The 21,001-nt window shown below is 39.5% G+C and overlaps 1 protein-coding gene across 1 annotated transcript; it reads right to left on the bottom strand.

Annotated features, from left to right (window-relative positions):
• Positions 1-11,557: 11,557 nt before the first annotated feature.
• LOC149694577 (uncharacterized) lies at positions 11,558-13,180 on the bottom strand. The gene has a single exon (XM_089867423.1). It carries the CDS (start codon positions 13,178-13,180, stop codon positions 11,558-11,560), a length of 1,623 nt encoding a protein of 540 aa, XP_089723549.1.
• Between the last annotated feature and the right edge of the window lie 7,821 nt (positions 13,181-21,001).

Raw genomic sequence — 21,001 nt, 5'->3', positions numbered from 1 at the left:
TTTTAGTTAATTAGACATTACGGTTATGAACAAGGGGGAAAAGCTCAGTGCTAGAGCATTCGACTGCAGATCGAGAGGTCCTTGGTTCAAACCCGAGTTCCCCCTGTAAAAGCTCGGATCATTGCCTTTATTTTAGTTAATTAGACATTACGGTTATGAACAAGGAGGAATAGCGCAGTGGTAGAGCATTCGACTGCAGATCGAGAGCTCTTTGGTTCAAACCCGAGTTCCCCCTGTAACAGCACGGATCATTGCCTTTATTTTAGTTAATTAGACATTACGGTTATGAACAAGGAGGAATAGCTCAGTGGTAGAGCATTCGACTGCAGATCGAGAGCTCTTTGGTTCAAACCCGAGTTCCCCCTGTAACAGCACGGATCATTGCCTTTATTTTAGTTAATTAGACATTACGGTTATGAACAAGGAGTAAAAGCTCTGTGGTAGAGCATTCGACTGCAGATCGAGAGCTCTTTGGTTCAAACCCGAGTTCCCCTGTAACAGCACTGATCATTGCCTTTATTTATTTAATTAGACATTACGGTTATGAACAAGGGGGAATAGCTCAGTGGTAGAGCATTTGACTGCAGATCGAGAGGTCTTTGGTTCAAACCCGAGTTCCCCTGTAACAGCACTGATCATTGCCTTTATTTTATTTAATTAGATATTACGATAGTGAACAAGGGGGAAAAGCTCAGTGGAAGAGCATTCGACTGCAGATCGAGAGGTCCTTGGTTCAAACCCGAGTTCCCCCTGTTACAGCACGGATCATTGCCTTTATTTTAGTTAATTAGACATTACGGTTATGAACAAGGGGGAAAAGCTCAGTGCTAGAGCATTCGACTGCAGATCGAGAGGTCCTTGGTTCAAACCCGAGTTCCCCCTGTAAAAGCTCGGATCATTGCCTTTATTTTAGTTAATTAGACATTACGGTTATGAACAAGGAGGAATAGCTCAGTGGTAGAGCATTCGACTGCAGATCGAGAGCTCTTTGGTTCAAACCCGAGTTCCCCCTGTAACAGCACGGATCATTGCCTTTATTTTAGTTAATTAGACATTACGGTTATGAACAAGGAGTAAAAGCTCTGTGGTAGAGCATTCGACTGCAGATCGAGAGCTCTTTGGTTCAAACCCGAGTTCCCCTGTAACAGCACTGATCATTGCCTTTATTTTATTTAATTAGACATTACGGTTATGAACAAGGGGGAATAGCTCAGTGGTAGAGCATTTGACTGCAGATCGAGAGGTCTTTGGTTCAAACCCGAGTTCCCCTGTAACAGCACTGATCATTGCCTTTATTTTATTTAATTAGATATTACGATAATGAACAAGGGGGAAAAGCTCAGTGGAAGAGCATTCGACTGCAGATCGAGAGGTCCTTGGTTCAAACCCGAGTTCCCCCTGTTACAGCACGGATCATTGCCTTTATTTTAGTTAATTAGACATTACGGTTATGAACAAGGGGGAAAAGCTCAGTGCTAGAGCATTCGACTGCAGATCGAGAGGTCCTTGGTTCAAACCCGAGTTCCCCCTGTAAAAGCTCGGATCATTGCCTTTATTTTAGTTAATTAGACATTACGGTTATGAACAAGGAGGAATAGCTCAGTGGTAGAGCATTCGACTGCAGATCGAGAGCTCTTTGGTTCAAACCCGAGTTCCCCCTGTAACAGCACGGATCATTGCCTTTATTTTAGTTAATTAGACATTACGGTTATGAACAAGGAGTAAAAGCTCTGTGGTAGAGCATTCGACTGCAGATCGAGAGCTCTTTGGTTCAAACCCGAGTTCCCCTGTAACAGCACTGATCATTGCCTTTATTTTATTTAATTAGACATTACGGTTATGAACAAGGGGGAATAGCTCAGTGGTAGAGCATTTGACTGCAGATCGAGAGGTCTTTGGTTCAAACCCGAGTTCATCCTGTAACAGCACGGAGCATTGCCTTTATATTACATAATTAGACATTACGGTTATGAACAAGGGGGAATTGCTCAGTGGTAGAGCATTCGACTGCAGATCGAGAGGTCCTTGGTTCAAACCAGAGTTCCCCCTGTAAAAGCACGGATCATTGCCTTTATTTTAGTTAATTATACATTACGGTTATGAAAAAGGAGGAATAGCTCAGTGGTAGAGCATTCGACTGCAGATCGAGAGATCTTTGGTTCAAACCCGAGTTCCCCCTGTAACAGCAAGGATCATTGCGTTTATTTTAGTTAATTAGATATTACGATAATGAACAAGGGGGAAAAGCTCAGTGGAGGAGCATTCCACTGCAGATCGAGAGGTCCTTGGTTCAATCTGAGTTCCCTTGTAACAGCACTGATCATTTCGTTCATTTTAGTTAATTAGTCATAATGGTCAAGAGGAAATACCTCAGTGGTAGGGCATTCGACTGCAGATCGAGAGGTCCTTGGTTCAAACCCGAGTTCCCCCTGTAACAGCACGGATCATTGCCTTTATTTTACATAATTAGACATTACGGATTTGAACAAGGGGGAATAGTTCAGTGGTAGAGCATTCGACTGCAGCTCGAGAGGTCCTTGGTTCAAACCCGAGTTCATCCTGTAACAGCACGGAGCATTGCCTTTATTTTAAATAATTAGACACTGTAACAAGCCAGGGCACTATCTGAAGGACTGCCGAGGCTACAAAGATAAGCTGGATCGAGAACATGCTGCATCCCGAAGTGAGCGAAGTAAAGCAGCGGTTGAAAAGAGAACGAGCGGGGAGTATACAGCCTTCAAGGCTTCGAATGGCTCACAAGCGAACTCATGGTATGTGGATTCAGGGGCCACCAGTCACATGTCCAGCGATAGGAAGAATTTCAAATTCAAGGATTTCATTGCATCCTTTAGGACCAAATTTGGAAGATACCCGAAAGCTCTTCGATCAGACAATGGTGGAGAATATATCAGCCATGAAATTGAAGATTATCTCAAGGAACTTGGCATCGAACACCAGTTGACCGTACCGTATAATCCACAACAGAACGGAGTTGCGGAACGCAAGAATCGATCTTTGATGGAAATGGCCAAATGCATGCTGTTAGACGCACAACTCGAGGACCGTTAAAGGGGTGAAGCTGTCACGACCGCCGCCTATCTTCAAAATCGTCTGCCAACAAGCGCCATTGACGTAACACCTTATGAGCTTTGGAGTGGTTCAAAGCCACGTATTGGACACATCCGTGTATTCGGAAGTAAAGCCTATTCGAATAAGGAGAAACGACTAAAATTCGGAGACAAAGCTTTTAAAGGAGTCCTGGTCGGATAAGGCTTAGCAACGAAAGGCTATCGTATTCTCAATGATGAGACTGCCAAAGTTCACTTCAGCCGTTCTGTCACATTCGACGAAGGAACAAGAGACAACACCTTTGAAGAAAGCATCATATCAGAACCAGAAGGGGAAAAAGAAACTAATTCAGCTGACTCCTTGATCACGTCACATACGAAAAAGGAAAAATCAGAATCATCCTCTGATGGAGAACAAGAATCTGAAGAAATACCATCAGTTCCTATTCTTCCAAGGCGATCGGAAAGGGATAATAGGGGCATTGCATCAAAAAGATTGATGTACAAGGCAACGGTTCAAGATCCTCGCGAACCAAGCTCATAGGAGGAACTCGCCGACTTAAATCCGAGAGAAGGAAGAACTGAACAAATGCTGCTAAAGAAGAAATATCATCTTTACATGAAAGAGTCACCTGAGAGTTAACAGACCTACCACCAAATCGGAAGGCCATTGGGTGTTGTTGGGTTTTCAAAGCCAAACATGATCAAAATGGAGCACTCAGCAAATATAAAGCTCGATTAGTCGCCAAAGGCTATTCTCAGAAGTTTGGCGAAGATTTTGACGAGACGTTCGCACCTGTCTTGAAGTTCGAGACCGTACGACTTCTACTCAGTATCGCCGTATCCGAGAACTTTACGGTCAAACACTATGACGTCAAAACCGCATTCCTGCATGGAGACATAGCCCAGGACCTTTATATGTAACAGCCTCCGGTTTCATCCAACCCGGAAATGAAGAGAATGCAAAAATCGTCGACGCTTCATGAAACTAAATCTCTTCTAGAAAAAATGTGTACCTTGGAAATCGCCTTTATGATCGTATTGTGGACTCCAGTCGTAAATCGAATAAATTCAACTAGCAAAACTCTTCAAGAAGAAAAAATAGAGTTATCAACTGTAACATGTCTGTATAACTCCTTGATGGTGGACAGTCCCGGTCAAAAGTTTCTGGACATTTTCATTTGGCTGCCATTTTGTTCCTATTTGAGCTAGAGTAACAAAATAGGACTTTCTAAATAGGTTTACTTCTCAAAATTATTTTAAAATTGCAAATGACACTGTGGCGCTAATAGGGCGTTAGCCATATCGGAAATAGTAAAGCCCCCGATAATGACGTTACGAAATAATGCTTCAAATGGATCAACAATGCTATCGTTGCACGCGTCTTGGCACGTAGAATCCGAAACTGTTTTCAAATTGTAAATCGGTTCAGAAAATCAAACGTTATGACAAAAAACGTGACGTTCAAAACATTAACAAATAAGCCTAACGATTATTAATTTTATCTACATCAACTTAGCTCCGTATTAAATATTACGATCAGAAAAACAAGATGTTCCAACCCGAGAATTTTTAGTTCCACACTGACATATGAGAACTTATGAATTAGACTCAGTCTTCAGAAATGGAGGGTTGTTGGTGGCGGTTTGAAAACGTCTAAATATTTAGAGATTTGGATATGTTTAATGATTTTTTTTATAATTTCCTAGTTGCTAATACAGTGGGTGGATATTTGGGAATAATTCTTTTGACGGATATTTTACGGCAGACGGCGTTATCTGTTGGATCGCTATTAAAAGTTGGACGAGCCGCGGTATTGGATGATGGACAGTGTTTCAAGAATATACTTTGAGAAAGTTTAAGGAGCAAAATAGGTGGCATGACTAAAATACAGGTGTAACAGAACTCATTTGACGTTCGGTAATTAATGTTTGGACGCTTGAGAATTGGATGTTGAGAAATGCTCTGAAAATAAAATTGAGGGAATAATATTTCGACGGCAAATTCATGAGGATGGTTGAGAAGACATTGTTCAATTAAAAGTGGATGAGAATGGTTTGAATTATAATAATATATATATACAGGTTAAATTATTCGCAAGTTCTTATGACATGAAAATATTTTACGACGTGTATAATTTTAACGTATTTCCCGCTTTCTTGGCTTTACTCTGCAAGCTTTCTTATTCCCATCACATTTTAAACGTGATAACTATCCCTTTAAATTTACTTAAGAATTTGGTTTTTTGAAAACTATGGCTGTATTTGGAACATAGAGCAAAAAAGAGAGAGAGGCCCTAAAAACGATAAAGAGCACAGCGTTTGCAATTGTGACGTGTTTCAGCGTATGAAGGTTGCTCTATACAGGGTGATTCTAAAATGGTGGTATAACCGAACTACTGCGGGTTCTAAGAGCGATTTTAAGTCGAAAATGTTCTATGGCATTTTGTCATCCAGGCCACCGTTGAAAAGTTATGATAAGAATCATTTACGGATGACCCCTTAAAATAATTAAATTAATCAAAAGCTAAGCGGGTTGAATACATTTTTAAGGGGACTCACGTGTTTAGTAATCGCGCTCGCGATTTACTTCCCCGTGAACTCCATAAAGAAGTCCTCCACCAATGTAAGCTTGAAAATGGGTTCAAATGGGAAGATTCATGCCGAATTGAGAAAAACCTAACCCAATGGGGAAATGCATTGAAAATTTAATAAAAAAGGACCAAATGGGAAGATTCTTGCCGGATTGAGAAAAACCTAACAAACAATCAACAAAGGTTTAATGTTTTGAGAATCGCAATAAGAAGTGAAGCTTTTCAATCAAAATTGTTTAAAGCGGATCAAAACTTAATTTTAACAATTTGATCGTCAATGGAGTAGGAAGTTACGGAACGCATGGGCTCTACTGCAATGTAACGTAAAAATTGTAAAGTCAGAAGCCAAATTAAGAAATCAACTAAATGTCAGTTTTTGGCGGTGTAGCGTGTTTTGCCTCATGGAATGAGAGTCTGTTCTCACATTCGATTCTCAAAACTTGATGAATCGCTGGCTTTTGTTTGCTTTTAGTGGCCGGATTGCAACTAACTGTAAAGTCAGTTGGAATTTGGAAGGGTATTAAAGCTGCAAAACGCGCAAGGGGTCAAATTGTAGTGGTTTTCTTTCATCTTTGGCGGTAATTTGGAAATGTTTATGAATTTGGAAAGTTTATGAAGAGTGGACGTAATAACCCGCCAATGTTTTTCTGTGGTGAATCCAAGAGTAAAAGTAGCATCGCAACGACCTTGACGACAAGTGGCCATTATCAGTTTAGTTTTTGATTAAGCGTTGTAATTAGTGGAGGGCCATACCAGCGCCCTCGAATCGCTTTTTACTCTCTGTCCATCGGGCGCATATGGTTCCAGTAATGTAACCGCGGCAATCAGAAGTAATGCAGGAAGCTAGGAATGAACCAAAGCACTTCCTAGGCGAGGGCGAAGTGGTCGAGCATACCTCTCGCGGATTCTTATCCATCAGTCACTCTAGGCTCAAAAAGCGTTTAACTAAAACTTGGTTTTTAAAAAAGCGGGTTGGTTTCGTTCACTGTCTGCGCTGTTCAAAATCTAATTATGTAAACCAATTTTTTTTTCCGTTAATGTTTTGTGTTAAAAATATCAATTTTGTGCCAAACACTTTAAATTATTAAGTATAGTTCTAATTAATTAGAAAATATATTACCTTTATCTTCAATTAGGTTATTTGATAGGTCCAAAGTATGAAAAGGTACATTTGGATTACTTTTCAAAACCAATGCATGTTTATGAGCAAAATCCCTATTTTAAAATACAAATCTTTACATTAAATAACGTAATTATAAGAATAACTTGTACGAATATACACCATTTAACTCCTATATTATCTAAATAGAGTTCCTCAATGGAGACAGTTTTTTCATAACAGCCAAAATCTGTTCCAAAGCTTCCGGGACCATTGTTTTTATTCACAATGGAAGGTAGATTTGATTTTCTTTTTACTTACTCTTTAAAACTAACCTGATAAATTACTTCTTTTTTTAAGTTTTATATTTTTCATGTAAATGGAAGCTTCGAGATCAGTAGCACCTCCTGGAGGAGTCTGGATATTTTTCCTTTAGTTCAGTTTTGAACTGTCGAAATAAGATACGGTTCTTTTCTTGATCGGTAACCTTTTCTTTATGGAATGAGTTGGCCGTTTTCAGGCCATTATGGATGACAAAAAGCGTTATTTAAAACTGAAAATTTGTATCCCACAACGTGTAATTCGCAAACCTACAAAGATATCAATCAATGGGTTAGTTATCGATGGTTTCTTATTTCTACACACGGTGGTATCTTGGTCTTACGTGACTTTTAAATTAAAGTCATATTGTCTAAACCTTTCATCATGATAAGGCGCTGAATTTCTGCTGAAGAAGAAAGGTTCCCAAGGATCTCTCCACAAGACTTCAAAAATGACAGCTAACTTATTAGTCATTGGTTCTCTATACCAGGCTTCGTAGTCAATATGTTTCTGACATTTCCAACAAAGCTCGATGTAAAAGAGGTGGGCGTCCATCATTTCCAAACGTTGTCCGTTTTATCCTTGGGTATTTGGGCTATTTCTTTCATTTCGAATGCGGGTACAACGTCAACAGTTTTATCATCTTTTCGAGATTCGAGAAAGAGCCTATTTTCTCAGGCATACTCCAGGAACATTTCGTGGAGGTTATAGTTGGGCATCATATCGACGTCTAAGACTAATACAAATTCTGTGGAGGAATTTCTTCTCGCCACCTTACGTAATAACGTTATAACTTGGAGGTAGGTTAGGTTTAGACACGTTATTATTATTATTATTGTTGATGAGGAGGGTACGCGCCCTAGCACCGATGCCAAAGGCATATTGTGCATCCTCGTAATCAGGCCTTGAATAGGCCTGTAGCTGCAGCGTAGCTAAGAATTCGCTCCACCGTGAGAGAGGAGACCCTCGAGGGTTCCAGGGTGTGTGAATCAAAATATTCTAATCTAAGCGAGGCGAAGTAGTCGCACTCGCAAAGTACGTGGGCGGATGTTTCTTCCATCTCCTGACACGACCTACAGAGAGGGTCGTCGGCAAAACCCATCAGATGGAGGTGCCTATTAAGCCGGCAATGCCCGGTCAAAAGACCGGTGGCCAGCCTAATATCCCATCTGCCGAGCGAAATTAGGTCCCTAGCACGAGACCTGCAGGGACCATCGACAAACAACTTTGTCTGTCTCTGGCCCTCCATGCTGTGCCAGAGCTGATTTTGTATGACAGTCAACCTGTCATGCAGACACCGTTTGACGTGCCTGTAGGGGATGGGGACGGCCGGCTCCGGCCCCAAGAGCTTGGCCTCCGCACCCCTTTTCGCAAATCTATCGGCTTGCTCATTGCCATAATATCCGCTATGCCCTGGCACCCAGTACAGCAGAACCCTGTTGCAGGATGCCAGTCGCGCTAGCAGGTCGAGGCAGCTACGCACCAGTTGAGAAGAAATCTGACACTGGTTCAGAGCGTTCAGGGCAGCCTGACTGTCAGAATAAATTCTCACAGTCCGTCCGGTATACCCTTTGTTAATACAGTAATCTGCGCAATAACAGATCGCGGCAATTTCAGCCTGGAACACACTAGCGAAGGTGCCCAGGCAAGCAGAAAAGCCGACCCTTGTGGTTTGACAGTAATAGCCGGCGCCAGCGCCGGAATCAGTCTTGGAGCCATCGGTGAACCAAATGGTTTCACCCCCAGTGCCAAGAGGCAGCAGGTTAGTCCACTCTGCCCGACTGGGGAAGTGGATACTGAATGGCTTAGTGAAATCAAAACTGGTGACGGTTTTGTCAGAGCACATCGTAAGCGACGGCTCAAGTGCGGCGTACTCCCGAAAGAGCTTCGTATGGCTGTAATCCCAAAGTCTTGGAACCCAACAGCCACTAATGTTGAGCCTGTAGGCTCCCATGACAGCCTCCTCCTCAATGAAGAGATGAAGAGGAAGCATGTCGAGGAGCACCTCCAGGGAAGCAGTTGGGGTCGATCTCATGGCCCCCGTAACACCAATGCAGGCAAGCCTTTGAAGCTTGCGCAGGGCAGCCTGCACCGTCTTAAGCCGGACCCTTGTCCACCAGACAAGTGCCCCGTAAGATAGTATGGGTCTGATGATCCCAGTATAGAGCCAGTGTACAGCCTTGGGGTTGAGGCCCCAAGTCTGGCCGACAGAGCTCCTGGTCCTCCAGAAGAGCATCTTGGCCTTCTTAATACACCGATCAAGATGCGGCTTCCATGTGAGTCTACAATCAAAAGTCACCCCCAGGTATTTCACCTCGGAGGACTTTGTCAGGACCTGGCCAAAGAAAGAGATATCATTGAACAGATCCTTAGTATTCTTCCTCGTAAAAGGAACAAGGACAGTTTTATCAGGATTAACGGTGAGGTTAACCGCCTGACACCATTGCTCCACGCTAGAGAGAGCAGATCTCATAAGCGCGGTAACAGTATCCGGGAACTTCCCCGTAAAGACTATCGCTACATCGTCCGCATACCCGAAGCAGCAACAGCCCCCAGCACCCCCGAGCCTCCCCAGGAGCTCGTCCACCACCAGGCACCACAACAGGGGGGAGAGCACTCCACCCTGAGGGCAGCCCCTGCTGGTAGTCACCCCTAGAGAGTCCCCAAGGAGGGACGCCGACACCTCGCGGTCGGTAAGCATGGACTTGATCCAGCGGCCAAGAGTGGCGCTGATGCCAAATCTCTCAACAGCTTCAGTAATAACCGAGCTAGAGACCTTGTCAAAGGCCCCCTCGATATCGAGGAAGACAGCCAGTGAAATTTCCTGAAACTCGAATGCCCTATCCAGGCAATTCGTAAGGCCGTGAAGGGCCGTCTCAGTGGATTTGCCTTTTTGGTAGGCAAATTGTGAAGAAGAGAGAGGAGTTACCGAAAGTACCTCGTCTCTGATGTACCTGTCCACCAACTTCTCCAGAATTTTGAGGAAGAAGGAGGTCAGGCATATGGGTCTAAATGCTTTCGCCTCGAGATAGGAAGCCTTCCCGGGCTTGGGAATAAAGATGACCCTAGAGCGTTTCCAGTCACGAGGTATGTGACCGAGAGCAATGCAAAGTCTGTAGATCTTGCATAGCGGAGAGGCGATGTGGTCTAAGCCCTCCTGCAAAAGCAGAGGGAAGACCCCATCGGGTCCCGGAGACTTGTAGGGCTCAAAACAGTTGACAGCCCACCGAAGCTTGGGAATCGTGACAACCTGTCTGGCTACAAGCCAGTCTTCCCTCTTAGCCCTGTACAAGACAGGGTAGAGAGAGTCAGGGTTTGTTGGATTAATAAAAGTAGAATCAGGAAAATGGACCTCCAGCATATGCTTGAGAGTCTCAGCCCCAGATTTAGTGTACACACCCTCCCGTAGAGACACGTTAGGACGAGTCCTTGCGTTTGGTGTTGGCCTGTAAACGGGGTAGCCTCTGCCTCTACCGTTGGCTTTAGTACGATACTAATAGAAAAATTAGATGTGAATTGTTTTGAATACGAATGATTTGAAAGGAGAGTATTTACACACGCTTACTTTTCTGTGATTGTATTTTGAAACTAAGTACTGGTATTTGATTCCGTTTGAGCTGTCAAATCTTTGTTCCTTTTGTAAGTATAACTCTACACCCGTATCAGTCCTTTTCCAGTAAGACATTACCGACCCAAACTTCTACTGTATCCGCTACGTTATGAACTTGACACATTTTCATTTAGCAATGATAAAACTTTACCGCAACCCCTTAATATACGTTACGCAATACAACAACTCTGCGAATGACGTCACAATTGTAGAAGATTTAACCCTTATCAATGTACGTTTAAAGCTATCCATTCTCGTCTCTTATCATGGACGTCACAGATACAATTGTAGAAGAGACTGACAGGTGGTTTCCCACGCAGTGTTTCGCGAGTTTCCCGCGAGGCGGCGCGCGGTGTTTTCCCGCCAGGGGGCGCGCGGGTTCCCAGGGGGCGTGGCATAATTACGTCATAGGTCATTGACATAGTGACCTTGACATTCTATACCTACATTCTACACCTACATTCTACACCTACGGAGGTACGAAGTGTGGGGTTATACTACTCACATTTGTTAAACGTAAATCCAAAGCTTTTTTCTAGTTTTTGACTTAAAAGAGTGGCCGACGTTTTATTTCGAATTACGTTGAAAGGAACGTCCACTTTTAGACGTTTGGATTTATTTTTTATAGAGTCCACTATAGCTTCAAAGTTAATAATTTTCTCGTTAACACGATTAAGGCAAATTCCTTTAACCTTAACCACAGATTGACCGTCCGTAGTTCTGTAACCATAACTCTTGGGCCCATTTGAAACAAATTCTGAAATTGTAGCGTCCCCTAGTTTGTTAACCCAACATCCTAAATTGTTACCCGTGGGGGGTTTAAAATCGTTTTCCCCCGCCACAAATAAAATGCTATCGGTATCCGATTATAAGGCTCTTTTACCCAATTTATGCAAGGACTCAAATAAGGTTAATCTTCCGTAACACGAAACGAAACTAGCCACATACGGAATTCCTTTGAAATATGTTGGTACAAAATCATCTTTGTTCTTGTACGATAATAAGCACATTTCTTCATTAATTGGTCTTAAATCTACCAATTCCTTTGTGCCATCAGATAAGATACGCACAAGTTCTGTACACTCCTTAACAATTAGTGTTTTGGTTTTGTTTGTATTCATACCAAAACGACCCCAAAGACTGTTGAGACAAATCTTTGAAATAGCTCTCAGCGCGGGGTTATGGACTACTTCATCCAACTTCATGCTAATACCTTCAGATTCATAAATCGATTCAATATATTTTTGTTTTTGCTCGTCAGTTTTAACGGAAGACGGATAGCCGGAATTAGCTTGTTTTATCTTCAAAAAATTGTTAACATAACCGCCAAATAGTCCATCGTTAACATGTTTTTCATACTGAAATGTCTCGTCGAAATGATAAACTTCGTATATTTTTATAATTTTATAACCCATTTCTACGGCTTTGTAAATTTCAGGCGAAGGCCAAATACCCGAAATAATTCGCTCCTTGTCATATTGTCGACACTCTTCATTATTTGATTCGAGGGCACATGACTTACACAGGGGGAAAAACAATTTTCCATTAAAGCTGTATGGTAAAACTGGGATATATAGATCAGTCGGGGGCAAGAGTTCACACGATATTATACCAAAATAGGTATTTTGTTCATAGTTAAAGTTACTATTTAAAATTTTGGGATGCCCTTCTGGGTAGATTCCGTATTTATTGACAGCGGGATAGAGTGACATGAGGTCGTAATAATAAATTTTTTCGTTTTTTGCTTCGTCCGGTTTATGATATAATTTGAATACTTCTGTCCTTCCACCGCATAAAGCCGACCTGGCTAATTTTGGTGGAGGTACCTCTACAGTTTCGCAAAAGGTACTACAAGCGATATTTGTCTTTAACAATTTTTCAAACTCGCATTCCCACATCATTATATACTTAGCATTGGGGTGTAACTTTTTTATAAATTCTATTCTATTCAGACCCTTTTCGTAACAGTTTTTATTTGTATCATTTACTAAACTGTTCCATTCACTGCCTTTTAAACATTTCGGACAACCGTGATACACGCAACCATTGAACTCTAGGATAATTTCAGGATCCTTTGAGTAACCATCAACTAAATAAGGTCCAATTCTTTTTTCTCCTTCAGGAGATAGGGCTGCCTGTATTTCTACATTCATTTCTTTACTAACCCATGCCAACCACTTGATAGCTTTACTACTTTGCTTATATGATTCACGATAACCTGGACTAGATACCACACTCAATGTATTTTTCTCTAAATATTTCTGTAAAAACACGTTAGTACAGGCCCCCGATATTGTAATAGCTCCGCAATTAACAGGATCTAGACCCGATGCTTTTTTGTAAAGTTCTCTAAATTTTGTAATTCCTTTTTGTAAAACTGCCACATCTTGTAGAGCGTATTCCTCTAATTCGGTCATTATTTTGTACGTGGATTTTTTACCTTTTTCACTGTACCTTAAATCAAAGGCTTGTCGGTCCTTTTCATTCATAAATTCAGGTTGAAATGCGGCCTTATCAGGTAACGGACCTTCATAGTTTAAAGTGTCCTCTTTTAAGAAAATATAAGGAAAAAACTGTTTTTTGTAACTACCCAATTGAAAAGTTTCTGTCAAGGCTCTCAGAGGAAGCGCCACGAACTTCAAATAAACCTAAAATTTTGACTTTTAACAAAGAGAGCTAGAATTTTAGAGCCGTCGAATATGACGTCTGGTTTTACATGGTTATTAATTAACCAATTTAATATAAAGTACGAATCAAAACCTTTAAAATTGTGGGCCACTATAGTCAAATTCTCAAATTTAGGTTTACTTATTTTCATTCGTTTATTCTTCCTTGTATAAGTTGTCTCATCTTCTGTTTGGGTCAGATATTTCATAAACTTATCAACACAATCAAAACCTCTAAAAATTTGATAATCGTATTCGGTATCATTAATTTGCATTGCCGAAACTAATAGAACTGGGGTATGTTTAGAGTTCATATCAATAGTTTCACAGTCAAAATAACAAAATCTAGTTTCTTTAAAAGTATCATCAAGTGGGCTGAACGTAACACATTTTAGGAGGGTGCTCAATTTTACATCTAGAACAAGTTGTAAGACATTTATGTTTGTCATCGTGAATTTCTTTGCAACATTTTAAGCACCGTTTAATTTTTAAACAAGTGCCATTTTCTATGTGAAATTGGAAACATTCAGGCCCTTTAAAGTATCTATTACAGTTTTGACAGCGAGATATTTCAGTCGGAGGGTCTTCGTGAAAGGTTTCAGAGTAACAACGCCAACATTTGGTTTTTTGATTAAAACATTTGTGTTTTTTTGCGTCCTTTGATTTAGTAAACGTTGTTAAACACGTATTGCAATACGACAAGGCCCCAAACATACTTGCTAAACTTTTAATAACGTGCATGTGTTGATCTATTTGTAATAAAAAAAACTTTTCTCCGAAAACATTTCACCTTGATAAACCTTTTTGAAATTATCATTAGCACTGAAAATAACTATTTGGTACTCGGGTTGCAATACTTTTTGAAACATTGAAATTTTGTCTAAGCTAACGGGTCCAATAGGCACATTAGCCTTGACATGAAGCTTTAACGCTTCTTCTTTTTGCAAAGGTCTATGACCTAGCTGTATACGTCTATAACGATTAAAATCAAATTCAAAGGTTAATATATTTTCGTTCGACTTGTTAGTTTTGCGATAAATACTCCCAACTCAGAGGATTTAAATGGGTAATCGAAATGATCTTTAAAGAATTTGCATATTCTAGCACAAACAAAAATTTTTTGCTCCGAATCTTGGAAAATACCTTTAACTACCACAACCTCCCCGGTTTCAAGTAAAAAACAGTTGTCTCCAGGAAAAACTGAAATAATAAACTTAGGAGTCTCCATTTTCTTGAAAGACTGGCTATCTGGGGGTACATACTCGCAATTTCCATAGCATGGTCTTTTTAATTTGACAGGATTTTCTCTTCGTGAGACTGCATATAATTTTGACTCCCCCATCCGTTTCATTAACTGTTGCAATGGTTTGTTGGGTGTTCTCAGACGTTTCTTTATAAAATGTAAATGGTTCTCAAAAGGGAAAGCGCTATAATTGTCAAGGGGTCCAAAGATATCAACGTCCTTTGCAACATGAGTTAAGGCATGGACATTCATAACTTGAAATTCATTGCCGTAAAATGAGCTCGAGGCATTAACAAATATATTTAAAAGCTCATTTGCGTAATCTCAATGTGACTTATGCAGTAAAGGATGTGCTAAAATATACACAGAACATTGCAAAAGCCTGAAGTGTTGTAGAACATCTGGCCTTATTATGTCATTCAGTACTATGGGACCAGTATACAAGAGAAACTGTCTTAACTCGGTGGCTTTCCGTTGATTTACATGTTTCAAGGCGCGGGGCTTCCGGGCGAACTCAGAGGGTATATATGGGCGACAAAAATTAAGTTTACTAGATAATGATTCAACCTGAAGTTTACTGAGTCTCACTGTCAAGTTACCACTCAAAAATGCAATGAGAATTCGTCTTGTAACTCCAAGACAAATTAAATGCATATAGTCTAAAGGAAATTGCTTAACCATGTCAATATTTAACTGGGCTAGAGGTGACAAATCTCCAGCTAAATGATGATGCTCATCGTCCATATTTCTAAAAGACTCGTCGGCCCTTTCTCTGGCATTTCTTTCATAGCGAAATAATGTAGTGTGCGCCGGTCTTGTTCCCTTTATTGTGCATTTGTCACAAGAATTATAACCTGTATGTCCTTTTCTTTTTTTAACAAACGCCCTCGCAGGAGTATCTAGTATAAACGGCCCCTTTAGGTTGAACGTGAATTTTTTACATTGATAAAAAAATCCATTTGCTTCTAATTGTTTTAAATCTTCAATAAGAGGATTTAGATATTCCTCGAGCCTTCCTGGTTTCACATCGCCACAAAAAACTCCAACTACGAAAGGCGTGCCAATCATACCTCTTGTGAAACTAAATACTGCTGCTAATATTGGCCAGAAATATTTTAGTGAATTTTTATAAATAGGAAGACCATCTAAATTAATGGCAAGCGATATTTCCTCTTCAAAGCTAGGGTTACTATTTAAAAATGTTTCAATTCCATTAGCGACATCAACGTGCCAATATTCCCCATTTGTTACCCTAACTACACACGTAGATTCCCTTGGGGTTTTCAAAAGCGTTCTTGCATTACTAGGTATATCATGCCCATAATTTCTAAGAATGTGAAGTAAGTCATTCAGAGATAAATGATTAATTTGGTGACTAATTGCCCAATTTTTTTTATCGAAGGCGATGTCAAGGTTAACATCGTCTTCAGAGGAACTGCTTAAGCTGTCAGGTTGTGTTAAGAAAGTTATAGAACTGTCTGAATCGTTATCATAACTGGAATTACAAGATTCAGCCTTTTGTGGAGAATCAACTCTAAATGCCCGACTTTCACTTAAATTATCTTGAACATCTAAATGGTTTGATTCAGATAAACTGCTAGTATTTGTTGTAACATTCGTCTCATCAGAGGAATTTATCGAATCTAATATCTGTGGTCTAATATCTATCAGTCTACTTGAAAAATTAGAATTACAGCTAAGTTCATTATTATCAATTGGGGATGACATTTCATCTTTGGGTAAGCGGCAAAAACATTTTTAATATATTCAGCTCTCTGGCGTCTTTTTTGTCTTGAACTTAGAGGTTTTTCCCACTTATAACTCCTACTTTTGCCCCTTTTATGTTCCATTTTGATTCATATACTTATCTGACAGATTAAATTGTTATCATAGACAATTGAAAATCATACTTCAGTCTGAAATAGTCCAAAAAAGGTTGACCGTTCTTGCCAAGTTGGTATTCTTCCCCTTTTCAGCTTAAAAGGATCAACATCAAAGAGACTTCAGTTGCAGATTTTTGACAATGTTTCTCTACTTAACTATTCAATTCATATAACTTCATGCACACAAAGATCGGTAAAATTTTCAGCTCAAACGTACCGGCTATCGCGAGCTCGAGTAAATTTCAGCCCAAGCGTATTGGCTATTGCGAGCGCGAGAAAAAACTGAGTATAGCACGACCAGAGAGGAGACACCACGACTTACTCACTTCGGAGAAACAAACTGCCCAAAGACTGTTAGCATGGGAGCGGCCGAAGCGCTATAACATTGAGGTTGGAATATATATAGTCTAGAGAAACAACAGACTGTATAGGTCTAATTTCGTTTCATACAGTAAAAGTCATTATAAAACTCAAAGGATTAAAATATAACCAAATTTAGCGGATGAATAAGCCTCCCGCTGGTTACTTGATCAATATTATAAACTTAAGCTCAAGCAAAATACTTTTCACATTCGGACTTCAGTGTGTATCTCTAGAGAATATGCAATCCAGCCTCATTGGGCAAACTTGCTATTCCAGGCCGTGTCTTCCCCTCCAGCGACCTTTGAGAAACTTCTCTTTCGATCAAATTCCAAGAAGAATGAGGAAAAGCGAATTTCTTTAAACGATTGAAAATTATCCACGGCATTTAGTATTAACACATCAAACTGGTTGACACACCCTTTGAGTTAATCATTTATTAAGGAAATCTAAATTTAAGACTATATGATGCACGAGAAAGTTAGTCAAAATAAACTCATGTCTATTATAGTTTTAAAGGAGAAAAATGTGGACCGAACCATTTACAGATTTCGAGGGTGAAAGGGTTATTTTTCAATTATAATAATTTGATGCGAATGCAAACAAAAACAAGAAAGTTGTGAGACTTAGTCATCTGACGTTCAACCTTAACATAGGAGAAAATTCATTGATTGCTAAAAATATTTGGAAAATCGTTGTTTTAATAATTTTAATCTGTATTTTTTTCTGTAAACTAAGGCTTTACTGGGATATAAAAATTCTAAACAAGAAGTGTAGGAAGCTACCTCTAAAAGCGAGTTTTAACTCACAAACCTTTAATTAGGCTAATATTTTGGCAAGTTATATTGATTGTAGTGTAATTGAGGCTGATAAATTGCTTTGCGTTAATAAATTGACCAATTAAATTTAGAAATAGTCCAGAATATAAATTTATGAAATGCTCTAGACACCTTGCTTTTTAACTCCCCATATCTTATAGTTGATCACAATATTTTTTTTAAGTTATTTAAAACCAGAAATGGACAGAGCTCTGGCACTCGATAATAACTCCCCATAGATCATAAGCGGTGGTTAGGTGCCGCTTGCTTTTTTTCAAAATCGAAAATAGCCAATGCTTGCAAACGCATATCTGAAAGGCTCATTAACATGGTTTCTAAAAATCAGCTTGTAGCGTGAGCTTTTCGCTAGCGACAGAGCTCGAGAATAGTTGAAATTTTTATTTACGTTTTAACAGGCTCAAGCGCAAGCTCCAAGAATTTTGATTTACATGCTTTTAAAAATGTAATTGAAGCTATGACTTGAAATTTTTCAGATTTTTGATCAGACTTATTTTTCATATTTGTTAAGCCTAATTTTTAAAACTTTAGCTAAGCCTAATTTTATAAATATGTTTTTGGACTAATTATTTATACATATGCTAGGCCTAACTTTATAATCGTGCTTGGCCATATTATTCACAAATATATTAAGCCTAATTATTCAAATATTGGTTAAGCCTATATAGCAGTAATTGTTGTCACGCTATCAAAGACGCAACTTTTGTGAGAGAAAAAACCTTTCCTGGTTTTGTGTGTACTTTAAGATTTAAAATAGAAACTCGCGTATTGAAAAATATAGTGGTTCATCCTTTGTGCACAATGGAAAACATAGATATATATTTTAGTTGTTATTCTTTAAAACAGTTGCTGGAACTAGTATTATATTAAAAAGTAGACACCATCAAAATTTAAACCAATTTTAAAAACCCGCCAACTATACTCGGGACTATTGGATTCAGAATATTCTGCACCCAATATAATTTGTCTCGATATTAGCAGTAATTCAGTTATTCGTTTAAAAGAATAAATAACCCTAGTTGCACGTTTCTTAATTTAATTTCGTAATTTAAGAGCGGCATGTTCAAAGTCAGGCGAATGTAACTGAAAGGTGTTGTTTAGTTATTTAGTTAGTGGGATGCACGGGAAAAGGCAGCGCATTGATAGTTCAAAAATCGGGGCACGAGGACGGTTTTGAGTTCAGTATGAAGCTCACGTTCTGAAAGTAGTTGTGAAACGTATCTAGTAAGAGTTTGTTCCTGGCTTCCACCAGTCTTACGCCAGAACCAGTTTTCGTGTACATTTACATATACTGTATATGTATACATGTACTTATGGTAAGCCTTTTCTCACCTGGTAGACGATTCGATACGAGGGGCTTGCTTTCCAAATTACATAGACATCGTGAACACCTTCAATTGACCGGTATGTTCATGGATTTAGTTTTTTGGAAAACGAAATTCTGAAATTAGTTACTGCCAGGGTTTATTTCGGATTGTGTTGATTTTCTACGAATTACGGAAAGAGGAAAATGTATGCTAAATTAGAAATGGCAGTGGCACATTAGTGTCTCTGGTCACTCCATTTCGCGTGTACTGATTTGGGCAGAAATTTCTCAAGTTTATGTGCCACTCTTCGCAACTTTATAGTGCATGCGAGCTACTTAGATCGTTATTGGATGCCCTACAATCTTAGCACATTGGAAACCACACGGAGTAATGCAAAATGAATTTGTATGTTTATAAAAAATATTTTAAAGGTGAAAATTTTTTCAAAACGGAATCTTGACCAATATAGCATATGTCCATGTATTGTCCAAGTAAAACTGGGGGACATCTGCGTTCAGAAGAAAAATCATAGACGCAATAGAGCTATCTCAGTTGTGACGTCAGTGCCTGGGTAAAACGTCACGGGCTTAGCTTTGGCAGTCGGCGGCCATGTTTGGTACCGCTTTGGTTCCATGGGCAAATAGCATGGGTGACGTCACACTAAGGCTTCTGAAATAGCTCTATTACCATGCGCGGGAAACATCAGTCAAAACACTCAATGAGAGAAAAACTGTAGAAAGGAGAAAAATTTGGACTGGTCCCATTTTGGGATTTTGAGGGATGAAAGGACGTTTCAACAGGGAGTGTTGCTCTAATGTTAAAGAAACAGTAAACGAAAAAAGGGAGGGTGGCAGTTTTTATATATTTCGCTCGTTTCTAGCTAACGAGCACGCGCGAGTGGCGTCGGTTACTACACTGCCTTTTGTAGGCACATAGTTTGATGTACAGTACATCTAACGATGGGGGTATAGTCTGGTTTGGACTGAAGGTGCTGGAAATGAAGTAGTATCGTTCGTCTTTTCAAAGGGAGAGCGGAAGAGGGATTGGTGAATGGTGATTCTCAAAGGGACAGAATTATGATTTGTCTATAACAGTGCATTTCGAATGTACGATGCACATATTAATGAACGCACTTAGAGTGAAAAGGGATAAAATTTGATAATGTGATATTTTTCATTCATTGTCGATTTTAATGATTTATTTATACAGTACAATGCGGATGCATTGTGAAAATATTAATCAACAAACAGTAATGTCTGTATGTCTATTATGAACACACAAATTTATCATATTGCCTTACCTAAAACGAGAAATATCACTCTCTCTTTAAAATTTCTCATACTTTAAGCCATGACGTTTCTTAGAATCCGAACTTTCTATACAATAAAAAGTTCGGGGTTTACACAAAGAAAGAACTCAAGTTGGGTGTTTACCGAATTCTTTCTCTTTCAAACGCTTCTGGGCAGGTTATAAATTTATAAGATGCCATGTGTATGCATCAGCATAAGTCTATGTTGTAAACTCATCGAGGGGATAAACCTATAAAATTTATAAGATGCGATAAGTATGCGTCAGCATAAGTTTATGTTGTAAAATTAATTGAGCGTTATGTGTGATAATTTTAGCATTGCTGTAACACATCGAGGGGATAATCACTACAACTAAACTTTCTCTTTCAATTGGTTCTGGTCACACTATTATAATTGTAAGAGAAGTAAATAAATTGAAGTAATCACTTCAAAACAGTTAAAGGTAGCGCTTCGAGGGGCTAATCAAATTTTCTGTACCCCTGTTAAGTACGGTACGATGTGGTAACATGGGACTGCTTTATAATTAGAAGTTTTAGAGAACAATTCAGGCTTACAAAAATGACGTTTCCTACCCGTTACCGTTACCTTAAATAATGATGAAAGACTTTGAGTTTTTACACGAAAGAGAATAAACACAAAAATATAATAGGGAAAAACTGCGTTTATAGAGGTTGTCAAAATGACTGACGCGATGTAATGTAAGGA

This window comes from Phalangium opilio, unplaced genomic scaffold (assembly GCF_054372755.1).
Source record: "Phalangium opilio isolate 3A_F unplaced genomic scaffold, DU_Popi_V2 ptg000022l_1, whole genome shotgun sequence".
Classification (NCBI taxonomy): Eukaryota; Metazoa; Arthropoda; class Arachnida; order Opiliones; family Phalangiidae; genus Phalangium; species Phalangium opilio.
The sequence above is the reverse complement of the archived record's forward strand: the minus strand, read 5'-3'. Positions and strand labels throughout refer to the sequence as shown.